The sequence below is a fragment of the Alnus glutinosa genome, chromosome 9, assembly GCF_958979055.1.
Source record: "Alnus glutinosa chromosome 9, dhAlnGlut1.1, whole genome shotgun sequence".
NCBI classification, from domain to species: Eukaryota; Viridiplantae; Streptophyta; class Magnoliopsida; order Fagales; family Betulaceae; genus Alnus; species Alnus glutinosa.
Window position 1 is genome coordinate 26452173 of NC_084894.1, and position 22499 is coordinate 26474671.

At 32.7% G+C, this 22499-nt stretch overlaps 2 protein-coding genes across 2 annotated transcripts; one reads left to right on the plus strand and one right to left on the minus strand.

Annotated features, from left to right (window-relative positions):
* The first annotated feature begins 4044 nt into the window (after window positions 1-4044).
* Window positions 4045-5699, plus strand: LOC133877104 (ammonium transporter 1 member 3). Its single transcript, XM_062315345.1, has 2 exons — window positions 4045-4452; window positions 4539-5699. Exons 1-2 carry the CDS (start codon window positions 4113-4115, stop codon window positions 5591-5593), a joined length of 1395 nt encoding a protein of 464 aa, XP_062171329.1. The 5' UTR covers window positions 4045-4112; the 3' UTR covers window positions 5594-5699.
* Window positions 5700-6523: 824 nt separating this feature from the next.
* On the minus strand, window positions 6524-11313 carry LOC133877106 (E3 ubiquitin-protein ligase AIRP2). Its single transcript, XM_062315347.1, has 5 exons — window positions 11063-11313; window positions 9032-9182; window positions 8738-8804; window positions 8316-8550; window positions 6524-6862 (listed from the first exon to the last, which is right to left on the minus strand). The coding sequence occupies exons 1-5, from the start codon at window positions 11128-11130 to the stop codon at window positions 6652-6654; spliced, it is 732 nt and encodes a 243-aa protein (XP_062171331.1). The 5' UTR covers window positions 11131-11313; the 3' UTR covers window positions 6524-6651.
* Between the last annotated feature and the right edge of the window lie 11186 nt (window positions 11314-22499).

The window sequence follows — 22499 nt, forward strand, 5'->3', positions numbered from 1 at the left end:
GAAACCTATTTTCTGGGAATCCGGTCAGGAAATGAAAGAAGAAACTCCACATCTCGAAGTGCTCAGGAATTCGGATGGAGAATAAAAGAAGGGACCCCGGCTTCATGGACGGCTCATGGTGCAGGGCGTACCTGTCCACACTCCTCAAGATTCGAAACTCGAATTTCTCGAAAGTCGAGCAAAGAATTTTAGGAGATCTCGGTACGATATTTTCAGTAAATCATGAATTATGAATAAAAGCACTCACAATAGTTTATGTAAGTTTTTATGCAAAATGGCTAATCAAAATTCATTTTTGCTAACTTAGCTAACTACCTATTAAGACTTTACTCTAACAGTTTATCTAAACTTCTTTTCTATTTTATTAAAATAATAAATTTTAGAATATTTTACTCACTTTAATTAAAAACTCATCTCTTCACCCCAAAAAAAAAAAAAAAAAAAAAAAAACTCTCATCTCTAGCAACATAATCATCACCCTATTGTCCATCATTACCAAAAAACTATCACAATAAACCAAATAACGATAATAAATTACAGGATTTAAGAAGTATGGGTCATTTTTTAGGATTGAATCAGCTATGAATCCAATATCACTCCAAACTGAAAAATTATACAAAAAAAAAAAAAAAAAAAAAAGAAAAAAAAAAAAAGTTATTTTGCTTGATGAAATAAACCAGTAGTACATTGGCTTCATATAGAGAAAATGAACCCCTCGGTCCCTTCTATTTTCCTTTAGAGTACATTTTTTTTTTTTTTACTATCCTTTTTTTCAAACGTTCTTTTTTTTTTTTTATATGTACGGACATTTTTCTTATGGTCATATTTTACAATGGTCATTTCGTTAAAACGATCATTTTTCTAACGTAATAACTTTTTTAACTGTCATTAAAATTTACTATTATTATGCACATTGCTATAGAAAGAATGACAATCATTTAACTGTTTATGCTGTAGTGATCAAGTTTGATTAAAATCATCAACGAAATATGAAAAAAGCAGTAAATGTGCGTTTTTTTTTTTTTTTGTTAAAAAGTAAAAAATAACTACTAGTTAATTATAATCACAAGCAAGTGACAAAAAAAAAAATACATTTGTGAATAGTATAACTTACTATTTTGCATTTTAGTAAATAATGAGAATGAATGTTTTTTTTATAATTTTTCTTAGCTATTCTAACTAAAAGGGAAATATGGATAATTTATTGAGAATACTCTAATAGATTAAAATATGATATTAACTAGTGTTTCGTGTCGATTCAACTATATTGAGGTTTCATAAATTTAATAATAAATTTGTAAAAAAGACGTGAAAGATGATTACACCAAACACGTCTCATTAAGTAAACTAGTATAATAGGTTCACCAAATGAATTACTTAATGCGCAAGTATCAATTAAAGTGCATAAACTAGGATCCCGCGTAGCACGTGCAAAATTTGACAAATAAGAACTTGTTCGTTTGCACATTGATTAATAATATTGTTGCGTATGGAACAAGATATGGGATTTTTTTTTAATATTCTATGTGATTCTGGTTCAGTGTACGACAGCAAACCAAGCATTGGGATCTCATCCATCCTTAAACTCCGAAAATATTGAAGTGTAAAAGATCAATAACACCAAATACAATTATAACGCCCAATAACAAGAAATAGGGCTCAAAGGCTATAGATATGAACTAGAGATAAAAAATCTCTACTCACAAAGTTAGGAAAAGCCTAGCTTAAAGCAGCTACCAATCGGTAGACTATGAAACAGAGACAAGAATATACAAAACATACAGAAACACCCAAACAACAGAGCCACCATTGGGAAGAACTTTTGTCTTCGAAAAACGGCGCGTGTAGGCCACTCGTCGTCCCCAGGAACACCCCTGCAAGAAACAGCCACCAGAAGACCCCGGACAACACTAGTCATGACCTGGAAAGCGGAACATGGTCCACACGCGTGGCCCAAGGAGGAAATCTCCTTGGCGCATGCAGGCCACACATTGAACAGTGAGGTCCGACACAGCCGTGGATGACGGCGACTAGACCGGAGGAAGCCTGGGAACGCAGCAGAAGGATGCTTGTTGTACAGAAATTGGCAACAAACTGCAGATTTGACTTTGAAGGAATGCCGGAGACACTCAAGGAGAAATCTTCCCTAAAGATACCTCTTGTTGAGCCTTTCTGCCAGAAAAACAAAGATAAAACTCCATAGCCCCAAAGGACTAGGAGAAGATTAGCTCCACTGAAACAAAGCCAGGGAGAAACAAAAGCTCCCCTAGACCAACCAGGAGAGAAACAAAATCTCCATAGCCTAAAAGGGCTAGGAGGAGAACACTAGGGAGGAGGGAGGCACGGGCCTCCCTCCTCCTTCACAAACCAAAACAAGGGCCTCTCTCTCTCTCTGAGAATGTTCTCGAGAGCTTCTCTCTCTTCAGCAGAGAGAAAAGCTCAGAGAGAAAATAGACACAAATGACTTTTCGCGAAAGAGTATATATAGTAGTAAGTTTTGGGTTACTCAATCACCAGCTTAGGAAAACAGGTGGGTTTATACATACTCTTTTATAATTGATGTCTAAATTGCTAAGAAATTGTTGAAAATCTCGATACTTAAAAATGACTTCGAAAAAATTATTGTAGTAAAATAAGCTTTTTTTTTTAGGCAATTATTTAATGGAAACGGTCTTTACCTATTAAGAGTTTGTTTGAGATTGCATTGAAAAACAGAGCTTGTTAGGCCAAACAGATATTTTTAGAAAGAATTTCATTTTTAAGCTTTTCTCAAAAGTGCGTTTTGGCCATTTTTAAAGTAAAAAAGTCAAAAGAAATATTTTTAGAGTTTTTTACCAAACAGACAAGCTTTTTGTTTGGCACAACTTTTTAAGTACTAGAAGCCTAGAAGTACTTTTTAAGCTTCCTAATGCAATCCCAAATAAGTTCTAAAATAATAAACACTCTGTTGACGTGACAGTGTCAATCTACCCTTGATTTCTTTTAGAGAAATTATAATGAGATAGTGGTGAAATATTAGTATAGTACTAGCATTACTTTACATAAAATATATATATATATATATATATATATATATATATATTTTTCATATACATTTATGTGCATAAGAGAGACCAACTAAAAAAAAAAATTGCAGACCTCATCCCTTCTCCACCTTGAATTAAAATTTCTAATAATTGGGTTGTCCGAATTGTAATTTGGACATCACACAAACAGGGAGCTCCAATTTTTTTTTTTTTTTTTTTTTGAACAGAGAGCTCCAAATTGTACTACAATTCGGACACCCAAAGTGTAAGAGATTCCGATTCCTCCCCCTTGGCCTTATAGATCCCAAGCTTTACCATTATTTGGCTTCTTTTTTTTTTGGTCTTTTTTGCTTGTTAACGTTCAAGACACTATAACAATTTGGTTTAATTAACAGTACCGTATCCTCTACAGAAGTTGATATGTCAAAGTATGAAACCTTTTAACACCCATATGTTTTATTAAAAATGCAACTAAAAATTACTTGTATTTTTAATATGTCAGTTTGATAGATTGGGTTAAAGGTAATTCTTCCAATTTAATTTGGAAGACAATTTTTGTTAAATTATTATTTATTCCAAAAATTTAAACTTACAGAAAATCGTACTAAACTTAATCATTTGATTAATATTTTAACATTTTTCCTATCGTGTAAGTCTAAAACTTTTTCTAAATAAGTTGGACACAATAAATAAATATTTAATTAAAATAAAATATGAATTACAAACATAAGATTCGAACTGAAATATCAGTTTACCAAACTTGAACTGATTGGAAAGCTTAAGCTAATAATCTAACAATTTGGTCCAATTTTGAGTGGGTATAAGTGTTTAAGTGTGTAACCGGCTGCTAATACTGGCTATCCACTCACCACAAGTCATTGAAGTAGAATGCACAACTAGTCAACAACAACCCAATAAATTCAAAAAAAAAAAAAAAAAATCATACTCGTACAAAGCGACCCCACGAGTGATGATACAACTACCATTCAATCTACCATTTACATACAACTATCAAAAAACTCCTATATCTTCCCTCTCTCTTTTCCACCAACCAAACTTCTCTCTCTCTCTCTCTCTCTCTCTACCATGGAGGTCTCATGGGAAGACAGTGTCACGGCCTCCATCAACACCATTTACCTCCTCTTTTCGGCGTACCTCGTCTTCGTAATGCAGCTCGGCTTTGCCATGCTCTGTGCCGGCTCTGTCCGGGCAAAGAACGCCATGAACATAATGCTCACCAACGTTGTTGACGCCGTTGTAGGTAGCATCTCTTATTACTTCTTCGGCTTTGCTTTTGCCTTTGGCGATGGTTCCAATTCCAACCCTTTCATTGGCACCAACTTCTTTGCGCTTTACAACATTCCCAATAGCTCTTACGACTACAGCTTCTTTCTTTACCAGTGGGCTTTCGCCATAGCCGTTGCAGGTATAGTTAAACCACCACTTAATTACTTCAAAAGCTTAAATTGACACGAAATGATGAATTTAGTCATTTAATTTCTATTCTAACAGGAATTACCAGTGGCTCAATAGCAGAAAGAACCCAGTTCACTGCTTACCTTATCTTCTCGTTCTTCCTGACTGGGTTCGTGTACCCAATTGTGGCTCACTGGGTTTGGTCATCTAGTGGTTGGCTCAGTCCCAGTTCCAGTGAATTGTTGTTTGGTTCAGGTGCCATCGACTTTGCTGGTAGTGGTGTGGTGCATTTGGTTGGTGGGATTGCTGGGCTTTGGGGCTCTTTCATAGAGGGCCCGAGGGTGGGCCGGTTCGATGCGTTTGGGAAGCCCATGCAAATGAGAGGCCACAATGCAACTCTTGTTGTGCTGGGCACATTTTTGTTGTGGTTTGGGTGGTTCGGGTTCAATCCCGGCTCGTTTGATAAGATTCTAGTGGCCTATCCGAACACGACAGACCAAGGAAACTGGACTGGCGTGGGCCGGACCGCGGTCACTACTTCCTTAGCCGGATCGACCGCCGGAATCGTAACCTTATTCGGCCGACGATTACTAGTGGGCCATTGGGATGCTTTGGACGTTTGCAATGGGGTGCTAGGTGGGTTTGTTGCGATCACATCGGGTTGCTCGGTTGTTGAGCCGTGGGCTGCGATTGTGTGCGGGTTTTTCGCTGCATGGGTCTTGATTGGGCTCAACATCTTGGCCCTAAAACTGCAGTTTGATGACCCATTGGAGGCAACCCAATTGCATGGTGGTTGTGGTGCTTGGGGTTTGATATTTACAGGCTTGTTTGCTAAAGAGGAATTTGTGATTCAAGTCTTCGATTCAGGCGAGTCAGGCGTGGTCAGGCCATATGGTCTGTTAATGGGTGGAGGCTGGGGCTTGCTGGGAGCTCAGGTGGTTGAGGTTTTGGTGATTGTGGGGTGGGTTAGTTTGACAATGGGGCCTCTTTTCTATGCCCTTCACAAGCTAAGTATTTTGAGAATCTCCGTTGATGATGAAATTGCAGGGCTTGATATCTCTAGCCATGGAGGCTATGCCTATGTCCACCAAGAAGAAAACCAGCCTCGCTTTTATGCAGATTACATACGTATGCAAAATGATCGATCCTGAACCAAAATCATCCGCATGATGTACATGTATATTTATTCATTCATCATAGGCTTGTGATTTGGCTTGTGCTCCATATATATTATGCTACGATTTTTTCTTCTTTGTTTCTTTTTACCCTTATCCATCTACTTTTCACCTTTTACAGAGCAAGCTTGTAATTTTAGATAAATAAAGGTAATACTGTTATTTAAAAATTATTGTTGATATTTAGGCTTTTAACAGAAAATTATAATAGAAAAGTCATCTATAGCAAATCTAAAGTTCATGGTATAAGTTGTTTAAATTGACTGTTAAAATAATAAAATAAGATATGTGAGAGAAGCAGAATAGGATCCTAATTCCAAATATATATATATATATATATTGGCAATTTTAAACTTATTCAAATTTTAAAAAGACTAACAATATCAATAGACTTTATTAGCATTTTAAAAAAGAAACAAATAAAATAAATAGATCCAAGTTCTTTACACCTTATAGCTATGATGGGTACAAGTTTAGTGCATGAAAAAATAAAAATAAAAAGCAAGGTGTTCAATGAAGTATAGGAACAATCAAGTTTATTTTAACAATGACTAATTCAAAGATTGTTTGATATTGCCACCTTTTTTTTTTTTTTGTGATAATTGTAAAATAAAAATGTGATTTTTATCATTATTCATATAGGACACAATTAAAACAGAGATAATTCTTTAACAAAGAGGATAAAGATCAAAATTGTAAAGATGCAATTAAAAATGAGATAATTCTTTAACAAAGGGGATAAAGATCAAAATTGTAAAGCCGCAACTAAAAACTAGATATAGGAATCCTATATAGTTCATGTGTAATTGAGTTGCGCTCTTTTATACTTTTTAATGAGATTGGTTTATTTAAAATAATAATAATAAAATAAAATAAAAAGAAAAAGAAAAAGAGAGAGAATCAATATGAACAACTTGAAGCCAACAAAACTATAGACCAAAAAAAAAAAAAAAAATTCCAGTCTGTTAATCCGAAATACATATACAACCGAGCTTATATCATATACACAATTTCCAAAGCCCGTACATCAACTATTACCTAACATGAGAATCATAGGGAACAAACACATGATCTGGCATAACAAGAGGCAATTTATCGACGTACATAAACAGTCTCTTATGATTCTCCCTCAATATTGATGATAAATCAATAACATCACACTTATCTGTGAAGATCCAAAGGTCACCAGACATTACTCTTTTGAGGCTATCTCGACAAAAGGGGCAAGACTGAGATCGCCCACGCCTAAAGAAAGCAGCAAATATATGTCATCAGATCCCAATCAATGTTTAGGAAAGACAGAAAACAAGTCATGAGCCTAATCAAAAACCAATTCATCAACATAGATTCTATAACCTACTAACTATTAAGTATTTGACAGTTTCATAGGCTGTAACTGTCCATGTTAATCTCATCCACAAGACAATGGGGAAGGCCTACCAACTTAGTGCGGATAAATAGCCATATCCAATCAGGATTACCTGGGGGTCATGTAGGCTGTTGTGTGAATGTCTATCCAAAGAGATGGAAATAAAATTGGGCCTGTTTGCATAAAGTCGTTTTGAAACAGATATTGCCCGTAAAACATGAGAACTATTGAGAAATGCTATATACCACACCACACCTTATTCCACTTTTATTCTACTATGCTAATGTGGCACGGTATAGTAACTCTTGGATCAGCACTTTAAAAAAAAAAAAAAAAAAAGAGAGAGAGAGAGAGAGAGCCATTATTAAGAATAAATAAATAAATCAATGGGTTGATAGGCACTGGCACATCAACCTAGCGAGATGAAGGTAAGATGGGTGTAGCATGTAACATTACTCTAAAAAAAATATCCAATACTAGACTCTGCAACGTCAGCATAGTAGAATAAAAGTGAAATAAAGGTGCGGTGAACTCCGGTATGCAGTTTCTCACAGCTGGATATCTTCTCGAAGACATTTTCAAAACTGAAAACAACTTAAAACTGTTTGTAGTTCTGACTCATATCTTCTCGAGAAGATTGCCTAACAAGTCCAGTTGCGAATTGGGCCGACAAAGCCACCTGGCCCACAAAACATATTTACAAAGGCCCATAAAACCAGCGGGCAAGGAGGGAACCGAACTCAAGAACCTGGGTCGGATCAGGGGACCCGATTCCACAATCCTATAACAGGAGATCCACTCCAACAGGAGCAAATTGTGCACCTAGCCACATAACCATAATCATCCCCACTACGCCCAATTGTTTCCTAGAGTGTAGGGAATAGAGGACTGAAACTGAGGCAAACATAGGGGGTAAACCCCACGATCAGGCCAGCTCACAGGGAAGGAGCAGTCAAATTCTAAGCGCTATAAAAGGTAAGGAAGAACAAGTTAAAAGAGACTTTTTGGCTTTAAGCTCAAAACTCTGACTTAGTGTATTCCCGTTCCATCATTAAACAGTTTACTGACTTAAGCATCGGAGCTATCTCCCGCCGACCCCCATTGGCAAGCTCTTGTTCTTACATCTCTCTTTTGGTGGATTAATCCAGCATCAGGCATTATGAAACTGTTCTAACAAGTCCAGTTTTCAAGAAAGATACCAATGGAAGGCTACAAACTTCGATTGTCAATGGGACACTACAGAATGGTATATTTAACTTTGCTTTTTATGTCCTTTTTGTAGATAATTATCGGATGATATACAGGATGTGTTTGAGAAGTACAACTTACCATTCCTTGTAACACTTCAAACACAAAGAATGGATGCAATTTGGCAAGACAACCTTGCTATTCACCTCCATGCAAATCCCGCACTCCTCTTCTCTTTCTATGTCAACTTCAGAGAGTTTCCCCCTTTCCAACTCATCCTTTCTTTTGAATCTGCGGTTACATGCCTCTTTCTGCTTCCGATCCTCCAAATCTGTGATGCCTCTATGAAGTTGCAACAAAGAAGGAAATATCACCGCTGTTGACAGAAAGCCAAACTCATAAGCACTTCTTTTTTTCTTTATTCTTTTTTTTTTGGGGGGGTGTGGGGGGGAGGGGGGGAAGAGAGAGAGATGAACATCTTTTAAGAAAAAGAAGAAGTTACAGCAGTGTTAATATATTTATGCATGAATTGAGTATTTCCACCTTCTCTGAATCTCACTCACCATAAAATTCTCTCATACTTGCTTTCCTTTCATACACAGACATAGTGGTCTTGCCATCTGCATAGGTCTGCACCAATCCATCACATTGCCGCACCCAACAAGGAAGTAAGTTATCATAAATTACTACATTGTTGAAGGGGATATGAAGCAAAATAATCAAAGAAATAAGTAGAAGGACAATTGAAAAAGACACGAGACTGGGGGGGGGTTGGAGAGAGAGAGAGAGAATGTAAACAAATATATCTGAAAGTTCAAACTAAAAGAAATGAGAAGGGAAAGCAGAGAGAAGCATACCATATAAATAAGAATTCTAAGCAAACCAAGTGCACCAGCAAGGTGACAATCAGTCCATTGAACAAGAAAAAGAAAAAGGTGAGCTATTGGACTGTAGGACAGTCTCATCTGAACACGTGCTCCATCATTCTCCCTTGGAAAATCTAAAGCCCTGGAATAACAAGAGGAAAGAAGGCAGCATATCACAGGATCAATAAATATCCAGCAAAGATCCTATCATCAAAGTAATATAGAAGTCGCACACACTCAAAAAATACAATGTGTAAATATTTTCCCCTCCTATTCAGCTCAATCAACTAAGCCATAACCCCAACTAACTGAGATCCTTAGAAAGGAGTTGAATCCTAAAGAGTCCCCCATCCCCTACCAATATATTACTTAACAAATGAGTTGAAACGTTCCATACGGTTTAAAAGAGATGGGGTTGAATATTTAACTACAGGAAAAGAACAATCAACAAATTCCTTATTTGAGAGCCTCACGCTTAATTCATCCCAAGGAACAACCCAAAGTAAATTTCTGAAGGACATGGATAAAAACAGGACAGTGTTAGAATCTTATTGTAATACAACTCTTTCCAGACTTGCAGAAATTGCTAAGGGCTATATTTCAACAGATCTTGGAGCCTAACTTGCGCTCAAAGACATAAACACAATCCATCAAGCATCAAATACCATCTCATACATGTCCAAGTTTGTACACATAAACAAACTTTAGGAGCGGTTTTTAAGAAGGAATATGGTGATGATATACTTATAGATGGCTATAAAATCTAATCACATACTGCAAAAACAATTTCCATCGCATGCCATTTCAACATTCAGCTGCTTCTACTAGCTAGTGGAGGAAATATATTGAAGACCACAATGTAGACTAAGACTAAGTTTACCAGTGCAGAAAGAAATCTTCAGTCATCGAGTGGCCATCACATGCCTCAGAAAGTCATTGATGATTTACTATCTCAACAACATTGCCACCATGCATACCATTCCAATTCTTCAAAGCACAAAGCAGCAAGAATTTTGTTGCAAGTAGAAATTTTTTTAAAACAGTCAATACTCAGAAGAGAAGAATCACATTAAGCAGCCATGTCTTTCCTTCGATGACTATTGACATTCCAAATACATTTTTGACTTGGAGCATTTACCTCATATGGATCGTTTTAGTAGTTTTTTTGACTTATTAGTGGAGACATACCAAACATAGCATTGTAGACACTCTTTTCTATAATCACAAGTTCACAACAAGAAGTACGAATTTTTAAGGGTTTATGCACTCGTTTGTTATTTTTTGAAGAAAAAAAAAAGAGAGAATAGAATTACTGCTATCATGTTTTCATATAGTCATACTCAAGGCAGCAAAATTTGATTCTTTTTGTAAAAATCCCATGTCAGTGATGTCACTTCCTCAAATTGTTGAGCAACCTAGTCTAGCTCATTTTGTCACCGCCCAAAAAGTGAAGCTAAAAAGCAAAATAAATAAATAAATTATCATCATTATTATGACCATACTATTATACTAATGGATTTACTCTGATTCAGCGCCTCTATAGGCCAAGCATTAAAGTTTGAGTGGGGGCCATAAGTGGGTAACATAAAACAATGGGCTCTTTGTGTGCAGAACAAGTCAACAAACAGATGAAATTCCTTATCAGGTCCCATCTCTAATAACTCACTACAAGAAATATATGCAATTCGCTTTGTCATACCAACAAAGCCTGAATGCGAAGCTAAAAAAACTCAGATCATTGTTAAACATTTAATTAATTTCTACTCAAACAAACATTCTGAATGTTATCAGGCATTACATGTTCAAGAATACTACAGCACAATTAGACATTCAAAAGCAGGAACCTTTCTTTTAAAATGCAAATCAAACAGTGCCCAAGAAAAAACAAATTCACACCTTTAAACAGACGAACCTGAGCAAAAAAGCAAAAAAGCAAAAACCCAATTCACAGAGCTTAAAAAAGCACTAAATTCATATCTCAGAGAGAGAGAGAGAGAGAGAGAGAGAGAGAGAGAGGGGTACAGGGTATTGGCGTGCTGAATATCCGCTTCAAGCGCTTTCAGAGAATCCTTGAACGATGACTTTCCCATGGCCGGGTACTTTCCAGGAAAACAATTCTCATCCACCAAACAGAAAAAAAAGTGAGCAAATTGCAAAACAAAACCCCCCCCGTAAGAGAGAAAAATCACAGTTTTCGTTGAACACGATGAAGCCCTTCTCGTGAAAAACAAAACCAGAACACGAACTATACCGCAACTTTCACTCTGTTCTGAGCACCGAATTCCTTATAGGAACGAGAATTCAGAACAGTGTCTCCTGTCAAATTACTATTTTGTCCATGAATATCTTTAATTGATTCAAAAAAAAAGTCATTTACACTGACCCGCCATGGATTAAGCTCCTACAATTTTAATAAATATTATATTAATTAAAATTATTAAACCCATCCCTTAAGTTTAGATATGTATTAAATTGATATAAATCTCTTTGTGATACGCTTTTTTTTATCAATAGATTCTTTTCAACTAATTCTTTTTATTTTTTCTGACCCTTAGATTAAAAAAACAAAAACCAAAATAAAATATAAAAATAGAGAGCAGCCTACATCAATGATGCCACTCCCACCTATTCCCACGGCGAGGGAGGTTATCCTTTAAAAAAAAAAAAAAAAAAAAAAATTTACTTCTTTGTTTTGGGTTTTATTTAATTTTTTTATTAAAGAGTAAAACTGTATTTTATATAAATTCGGTAAGAAAAATAGACTAAATTGGATAGAATAATCAACTTAATGCAAAAGGCACCAGATCAATTTAATCTACTAATTCAGATTTTTACCACTTTAATATATAATTTTAAAAGCATATTTTTAAGAATAATAAATATTAAGAAGGTAAATTTAAGCTATTTAATTGAAAATATTTCCCAAAATTTTAGGAATCGAATTATAAAAGTTTTCAAAAAAATCTATTTAAAAAAAAAAAAAAAATCTTAATCTATAATGGGGAAGGGGCAAGTTGGGACGGCTCTAAAGAGAAGCCGAAACCAGCTGGAGGTGCCCATTGGTTTTGCAAAGTTGGCGGCTAATTCGGGGAAAAGACAACGTTATCATTATCCAATGAATGTAAGTTGCATTATCTTTTTTGAATGTTTTGTTATAATAATGTGTCTTTAATGATCATAGGTTCAGCTGAGGTCTTAATTGTTTTTCTTTTCCTTCTAGAACCAAGGTTTATAAACGGATTATTTTTTTTTATTTTTTTTTTCAATTGGGTTTATTTTATGATTATGTTCTGCAAGTAATTGAACAGAATAGTAGAGAATTAATTTTTGAATTAGTAAAAAATGATAAATATAATATAAAGTAAAAAAAAATTATATTGTAGTGAATTTTTATTTGAATAATAATAAAAAATTATTAATGTGATATAAAAAGTACAAAAAGTTTAAATGTTTTGATGGTGATTATTTTTAAAAAATGTGAAAATAAAGTTGCCAAACAAGGCCATGGAAATTCCTTCAATTTGTCGTATAAATTGATGATACAATAAATAATAATCTCAGACCCACCGAAGCGGTTTCTACATGAAAAGTAATTAGAGGACTATAAACTCGTCATGTGACAAACATCCAAGAAAGTATGGGTGTGTTTGGTAACTTATGAAATATTTGTTTGAATAGTAGTAAAAAGTGATTGATGTGATATAAAATTTGAGAATGTTTTATAGAAAAGTTTTGTTTTGTAGTAGATTTTTTTTTTTATTTGAATAATAATAAAAAATAATTAAAGTGAGATAAAAAGTATAAAAAAGTTAAAATGCTTTTTATTTTATTTTTGGTAGGAGTGAAAAGAAATAGAAGGAGATGGAGAATTGTTTGTCAAACAAGCTCTACACCTCCCATAAAAAGGAGTACACGTCTATATGCACGTTCTCTCATCACCCTCTCTTTAAGCATCGGAGGCTCTCTGGTCCCACAAGACCTGCAATTTTTAGTGACTTTTTTTTTCTTCTCTTTTTTGCAAGTAAACCCGTCATTAGTTCAACGGTTAAAAAAAGATGCTTTAACAAAAGTCAATTTAAGCATGTGATTTTTATGTTCATATTTAACATATTATTAGAACATGTGATTCTCGTATACATTTTAATAAATACATATGACAATTATTTGTTTTTAGAACAAATGCCAATTTATTATATTCAGTTAAAAAAATTCGGATTAAAATTTTGCCTTCTTAATTTTCTCTTTCTTTTTTGATAAGAAGGATATTTGTCTTTGTCGAAATAATGCACTTGGCCCACTCCACAGATGATGACAATCAACAATAGTACATAGAAAATACTTTTCTCCATAAAGGGATTTTTTTTTTTTTTTCATAAGTCTGATCTCATTACACAAAGGATTATCAACTTCACTTCATATGATTCGACGAAGTTTTATTTTAAATTCTTTAAATTCACAATTTTTAAAATTTACTCTATTAAATTAATATATGTTCTTAAAATCTATATGTGATTCTTATATACATTTTTAATAAGACTAAAAAATTATATACATCATGTAAGAATTTAAGGATAATATAATGCCATGACAAATAAAATATAAAGTGGAATATAAATAAAGATACAAAGAATTACGTTATTCGGTCTATGACCTACATCTACATGATAAAGTCAAATTACTATATTTTGCTCTTATTTATCTAGTAATGTTTACAATATAATAGACTCCTATTTATATGAGAATTAGATAATACAAATAGACTTCAACTACAACTAAATAATAGTTATCAACTGTGATTAGATGATAGACTTCAATTGTAGTTAGATCATAATTTTCAACTGTGACTAAGTAATAATCTTCAACTGTATTTAAAGGTCACAGTCTTCAACTATGGATAGGTTAAATTCTTGAACTCTTGATATACTCTAATCAAAATCGCGTAATTTATATATATATATATATTGTTCATTTTTAAAAACGTATTCCTTTACTTACGATTTAAAAATATAAATTTTTCTACATTTTCAAACCGTCATTTTTAAAAAATACACTTTCAAAAAAGACACTTACCACAATTTGTTCAAAATTACACTTTTAGACGATAAAATCGCATAACAGACTCTAAAAGCTAATGCACATAATATGGGAACTTTCGACATATGCTGACTCATAATATCAGACATAATTAGATAGTAATTTAAAGTTTAACCACAGTTTTAAATTAATTGTAAAATCTCAATTACATTAATATCAATTCCATAAATTTAAAAGTATTGCAATCTGAACCGTTGATGAGATTAACTAGGCCGGAGTCAAGAAGTAACGAAGATTATATAAATTGCAATTGAAATCTATCTGGGCATAAAATCTCACTCTATTTGTGTATCTTTTGCTTCTATAATAGCTTTACGTAGCTTATTTGAGAGGATTGGATCACTCGTTTGACCTATATTCTATCTTTTGTAATTATTTTCGCGTTGTTATAATTTGTGTTGAGTTTATTGTTGGGAAAGCCACCCAATTTCGTTTTTAAGATCATCCACTCTTTCTTTCATAAGTGAAAAGAATCTTCCTATGCATGGATTAAGTCAGAAACTCTTATGAGTAGGGACAGAAGCCAAAAAAAATTATTGATAGACGCTAGTAAACTAAATTTTTATTTATTTTTTATCTTCTCTATATTACCTTTTTTTTTTTTTTTTTTTTTTTTTTATCTTTTTAGAATTGAGGGGGCCATGGCCTATACCGCCCCTGCCCCCGCCCCCTAAATTCGTTCTTGCTATTATGTAAGCCTTTCCTTATTCAATTAGAAGAAAAAAAAATAAAAAAAAATAAACTTAAGGGTTTATTATATAATCACACCTAATATTTTAAGTCCGGATAAGATCAAAAACAACGTAAAGTCATGCTTTTTGTCCTTATCATATAGTTCATTTTGTTATTAATCCTAAATATATGTTGCTTTTTATATATATATATATAAATCCTAAATATACGACTTTCAAATACCTATCCATGTCAAGGGAATAAAAAAGAAAGTCAACACAAATGAGTAAACCTAAGCATCAATAATTACTCCCCACGTTACAGTCTAATGATTGTGGAACAAACGTACCAACCCTCTTGGCCTAGGTAGTTGGACGGCTCCCATAGGTACGATGAATGCCAAAGTTTAGTAAGCTAATGTTTGGCAACAATTTTTTTTTATTATATTTTAAAAATATGTATGGGTTGTTTTTTAGAATTTATAACTCTACTTATATTTTATCTAACTTTTTATAATTTGGTCTCAAAATTTTAAAACTATCGAAATATAATTTCAAAAAATAAATTCTATCGATATTTACAATTTTAAATATAATACAAAATAATATAATATAATACAAAAAAAATCGCACACTCAAATGAATTCTAAGGGATTTGAGTGCTTATCTCACAATAGGTAGCTTTTCGGGATCCTCAATTGTAAGGGACCACGATTCGATTGGGATTAAAATTATTTACAATTATTTGTCTGAATTTGAGAGAATTTGTTGAAAGAGACTATTTATAGAATTTAAATGACCAAATAAAAATTAAGCTGTCCAACCACTTATTTGATCATGTAAATCTCGTAAATGATCTCTCATAATCCCATATGAATTTTTTAAAATTCAAACAAATATTTATAAAGGATTCTGATCATCCAATCAACCCATAAAGTTGAAAGACAGAAAGAAGGTTGCCCGATTAGTTAATCCAAATACAATAGTTTTAGGGTGCGTTTGAAATTGCGATTTCGTAGATAATAAGTGCGATTTTAAACCAAATCGCAGAACATAGATCGTTTGAGAACTGCGTTTTTAAAAATTGCGATTTGAAAACGCAGAAAATCTGCTTTTTCAAGTCGCAGATAAGATGATGCTTTTTTGAAAACGCAGAATTTTAAAGGTAAATTCGCGTTTTAAAGGCTAAATTGCGATTTTGCCAAACGCTTAACTGCGTTTTTAAAAATCACTTTTTTCAAATCGCACATTTTAAAATCGTTATTTTAAATTGCACTTTTTGAAATCACAAACCCAAATGAACCTTAATTTGAATTGTTTATTTTAAATAAACGCTCTAAAATGCATGATAACACAATAAAGAGAAAGAATAGCTTGCACAGCGTACAACCTACATGAGTGGCCATTTGAAATAACTGAATTATCATTTTGATCGTTAATTAGGATATTTCAGCCGCCCTATCCTAATCTTTAGAGTGCATAAACTATCTTTGTGGCTAAAAGAGGAATGATAGATTTCATTTTAGTGTTATTTTGGTGTCCTTCTAAAAGGACATAGGTGTAATTTCTATATATGAATGAGCTCTATCGTTCATAGAAAAAATGATTCGAACACCCCATTTGATGGGATCTCAATCCTTCTTTCGTATCACTTTCGGCCAATGATATGCACTTGCTGTTTTGAAAAAGAGGGAATTACCTCTTGAGCTCCTCTCACTACCCATTATTGAGTATGGCGACATTCTTTAAATAGTTCAGAGCTTCAAAGTAATGAAAACTGCCCTAACGTTCTTTAATTACAAATGAATAAACTCTAGATAAATTATCAAGAAGGGCAGCACAATTATGATCAATATATTTTCAAAAAAAAATAAAATAAAATTATGATCAATAGTACAATTATTGTTCTTCTTAATTGTCTTCCAATTATTTGTTGTCCAACTTGCGGTTGTTATCCTCTTAAAAATATAGGTGTGCAATCCATAGTTAAAAGGATTAGTACAAAATGACCACATCAAACAACACTACCCTCTTTGTTATGATTGCGTTTACATGGCCATTGAGACTTAGATTCCTATAAATTATTTGCTCAAATTTTAGAAAACTCATAACAAAAAATGAGAGAGGAGGGGTGGGTTCTACTGTGTCTGAGCAGATCTTTGGGTTGCTCAGAGCGTAGGACTCACCTGTTTGGACATTTCGAAACCTGCACCCGTCTATTTCATTCCCTACCCGAATTCTTTGATTTCAAAGAATCCCAATATTTGTTATACTCTGTTGTGGACCGAGATTTTTTATAATTGGGGTAACAGGTGAGTCCTACAGCCCCTTCTATGTGGGCTATCCAAATTGCAATGCAATTGTAAGGGATCCTAATTCTTCTGTTACTAAATGCTCTTGCAGAAAATGACTAACAAATGTGAATCACAACCACCTAAAGATTTAAGAAATGACGGAGTTCAATTATCATTTTAATTTGCAATTGCCAAGTAATCCCTTTACATTTTATCTTAGATGAACGAACGTGCCGGCACCATTACACAAAAACTTTTAATTGCAACCTTCCTCTAAATCTGCATTTACAAAAGGAAGTAAAGCATTGCTTCTTTATGCAATCAGCTTTGTGGACAACATTGCCACTTTATGCAATGCCGATAAATGGAATAGGATCCTCTTTATTTCAAGTAAAATAATTAAAAATTACTTTGTAATTTGGATTAGATTTTACAATATTTAAGAGTGTATATGGTGTCACGTCATTTAAAAATTTAAGCATGTGATTTTTATGTTCATATTTAACATATTATTAGAACATGTGATTCTCGTATACATTTTAATAAATACATATGACAATTATTTGTTTTTAGAACAAATGCCAATTTATTATATTCAGTTAAAAAAATTCGGATTAAAATTTTGCCTTCTTAATTTTCTCTTTCTTTTTTGATAAGAAGGATATTTGTCTTTGTCGAAATAATGCACTTGGCCCACTCCACAGATGATGACAATCAACAATAGTACATAGAAAATACTTTTCTCCATAAAGGGATTTTTTTTTTTTTTTTTTCATAAGTCTGATCTCATTACACAAAGGATTATCAACTTCACTTCATATGATTCGACGAAGTTTTATTTTAAATTCTTTAAATTCACAATTTTTAAAATTTACTCTATTAAATTAATATATGTTCTTAAAATCTATATGTGATTCTTATATACATTTTTAATAAGACTAAAAAATTATATACATCATGTAAGAATTTAAGGATAATATAATGCCATGACAAATAAAATATAAAGTGGAATATAAATAAAGATACAAAGAATTACGTTATTCGGTCTATGACCTACATCTACATGATAAAGTCAAATTACTACATTTTGCTCTTATTTATCTAGTAATGTTTACAATATAATAGACTCCTATTTATATGAGAATTAGATAATACAAATAGACTTCAACTACAACTAAATAATAGTTATCAACTGTGATTAGATGATAGACTTCAATTGTAGTTAGATCATAATTTTCAACTGTGACTAAGTAATAATCTTCAACTGTATTTAAATGTCACAGTCTTCAACTATGGATAGGTTAAATTCTTGAACTCTTGATATACTCTAATCAAAATCGCGTAATTTATATATATATATATATATATATATATATATATATATATATATATATATATATATATATATATATATATTGTTCATTTTTAAAAACGTATTCCTTTACTTACGATTTAAAAATATAAATTTTTCTACAGTTTCAAACCGTCATTTTTAAAAAATACACTTTCAAAAAAGACACTTACCACAATTTGTTCAAAATTACACTTTTAGACGATAAAATCGCATAACAGACTCTAAAAGCTAATGCACATAATATGGGAACTTTCGACATATGCTGACTCATAATATCAGACATAATTAGATAGTAATTTAAAGTTTAACCACAGTTTTAAATTAATTGTAAAATCTCAATTACATTAATATCAATTCCATAAATTTAAAACTATTGCAATCTGAACCGTTGATGAGATTAACTAGGCCGGAGTCAAGGTGTAACGAAGATTATATAAATTACAATTGAAATCTATCTTGGCATAAAATCTCACTCTATTTGTGCATCTTTTGCTTCTATAATCGCTTTATGTAACTTATTTGAGAGAATTGGATCACTCGTTCAACCTATATTCTATCTTTTGTAATTATTTTCGCATTGTTATAATTTGTGTTGAGTTTATTGTTGGGAAAGTCACCCAATTTCGTTTTTAAGATCATCCACTCTTTCTTTCATAAGTGGAAAGAATCTTCCTATGCATGGATTAAGTCAGAAACTCTTATGAGTTGGGACAGAGGCCAAAAAAAATTATTGATAGACGCTAGTAAACTAAACTTTTATTTATTTTTTATCTTCTCTATATTACCTTTTTTTTTTTTTTTTTTTTTTTTTTTTTTTTTTTTTATCTTTTTAGAATTGAGGGGGCCATGGCCTATACTGCCCCTGCCCCCGCCCCCTAAATTCGTTCTTGGTATTATGTAACCCTTTCCTTATTCAATTTAAAAAAAAAAAAAAAAAAAAGATATAAACTTAAGGGTTTATTATATAATCACACCTAATATTTTAAGTCCGGATAAGATGAAAGACAACGTAAAGTCATGCTTTTTGTCCTTATCATATAGTTCATTTTGTTTTTAATCCTAAATATATGTTGCTTTATATATATATATATATATATAAAAATCCTAAATATACGACTTTCAAATACCTAATCCATGTCAAGGGAATAAAAAAGAAAGTCAACACAAATGAGTAAACCTAAGCACCAATAATTACTCCCCACGTTACAGTCTAATGATTGTGGAACAAACGTACCAACCCTCTTCGCCTAGGAGGTTGGACGGCTCCCATAGGTACGATGAATGCCAAAGTTTAGTAAGCTACTGTTTGGCAACAATTTTTTTATTATTATATTTTAAAAATATGTATGGGTTGTTTTTTAGAATTTATAACTCTACTTATATTTTATCTAACTTTTTATAATTTGGTCTCAAAATTTTAAAACTATCGAAATATAATTTCAAAAAATAAATTCTATCGATATTTACAATTTTAAATATAATACAAAATAATATAATATAATACAAAAAAAATCGCACACTCAAATGAATTCTAAGGGATTATTTGAGTGCTTATCTCACAATAGGTAGCTTTTCGGGATCCTCAATTGTAAGGGACCACAATTCGATTGGGATTAAAATTATTTACAATTATTTGTCTGAATTTGAGAGAATTTGTTGAAAGAGACTATTTATAAAATTTAAATGACCAAATAAAAATTAAACTGTCCAACCACTTATTTGATCATGTAAATCTCGTAAATGATCTCTCATAATCCCATATGAATTTTTTTAAAATTCAAACAAATATTTATAAAGGATTTTGATCATCCAATCAACCCATAAAGTTGAAAGACAGAAAGAAGGTTGCCCGATTAGTTAATCCAAATACAATAGTTTTAGGGTGCGTTTGAAATTGCGATTTCATAGATAATAAATGCGATTTTAAACCAAATCGCAGAACAAAGATCGTTTGAGAACTGCGTTTTTAAAAATTGCGATTTGAAAACGCATAAAATCTGCTTTTTCAAATCGCAGATAAGATGATGCTTTTTTGAAAACGCAGAATTTTAAAGGTAAATTCGCGTTTTAAAGGCTAAATTGCTATTTTGCCAAACGCTTAACTGCGTTTTTAAAAATCACTTTTTTCAAATCGCACATTTTAAAATCGTTATTTTAAATCGCACTTTTTGAAATCATAAACCCAAATGGACCTTAATTTGAATTGTTTATTTTAAATAAACGCTCTAAAATGCATGATAACACAATAAAGAGAAAGAATAGCTTGCACAGCGTACAACCTACATGAGTGGCCATTTGAAATAACTGAATTATCATTTTGATCGTTAATTAGGATATTTCAGCCGCCCTATCCTAATCTTTAGAGTGCATAAACTATCTTTGTGGCTAAAAGAGGAATGATAGATTTCATTTTAGTGTTATTTTGGTGTCCTTCTAGAAGGACATAGGTGTAATTTCTATGAATGAGCTCTATCGTTCATAGAAAAAATGATTCGAACACCCCATTTGATGGGATCTCAATCCTTCTTTCATATCACTTTCGGCCAATGATATGCACTTGCTGTTTTGAAAAAGAGGGAATTACCTCTTGAGCTCCTCTCACTACCCATTATTGAGTATGGCGACATTCTTTAAATAGTTCAGAGCTTCAAAGTAATGAAAACTGCCCTAACGTTCTTTAATTACAAATGAATAAACTCTAGATAAATTATCAAGAAGGGCAGCACAATTATGATCGATATATTTTCAAAAAAAAATAAAATAAAATTATGATCAATAGTACAATTATTGTTCTTCTTAATTGTCTTCCAATTATTTGTTGTCCAACTTGCGGTTGTTATCCTCTTAAAAATATAGCTGTGCAATCCATGGTTAAAAGGATTAGTACAAAATGACCACATCAAACAATACTACCCTCTTTGTTATGATTGCGTTTACATGGCCATTGAGACTTAGATTCCTATAAATTATTTGCTCAAATTTTAGAAAACTCATAACAAAAAATGAGAGAGGAGGTGTGGGTTCCACTGTGCCTGAGCAGATCTTTGGGTTGCTTAGAGTGCAGGACTCACCTGCTCGGACATTTCGAAACCTGCACCCGTTTATTTCATTCCCTACCCGAATTCTCTGATTCCGAAGAATCCCAATATTTGTTATACTCTGTTGTGGACCGAGATTTTTTATATTTGGGGTAACAGGTGAGTCCTACAGCCCCTTCCATGTGGGCTATCCAAATTGCAATGCAATTGTAAGGGATCCTAATTCTTCTGGTACTAAATGCTCTTGCAGAAAATGACCAACAAATGTGAATCACAACCACCTAAAGATTTAAGAAATGACGGAGTTCAATTATCATTTTAATTTGCAATTGCCAAGTAATCCCTTGACATTTTATCTTAGATGAACGAACGTGCCGGCACCATTACACAAAAACTTTTAATTGCAAATCTTCCTCTAAATCTGCATTTACAAAAGGAAGTAAAGTATTGCTTCTTTATGCAATCAGCTTGTGGACAACATTGCTGCTTTATGCAATGCCGTTAAATGGAATAGGATCCTCTTTATTTCAAGTAAAATAATTAGAAATTATTTTGTGATTTGGATTAGATTTCACGGTATTTAAGAGTGTATATGGTGTCACGTCATTTAAAAATCTTAAATGATATACCAAAATAAGTAACATATACACCGTTAGATGCTGTGAAATCTAATCTAGATCATAAAATGATTCATGTTCCGTTGATGAATACCATGATGAATTACCCCCATGTTCTTGCTAAAAAGAATAATCCCATATTTGGCAAATAGTGATATATCATTCTAAATATATGGGTGAGATATAATGTTTGTTTATTATATGTACATCCAGCACCTTGATGTTAATTAGGTGCCTGTTGAGCTAGCCATTCTTGAATCTGACTTCATGCTGGATCATGAAATAATCTGAAGGGAACTTCATCTCGTGGTACAAGCTTTCTGTATTATGGAAGTTAAGATATATCTGTACCTGGCAATTGCCTACAGACGTGGGAGTGGGGATGGGGAAG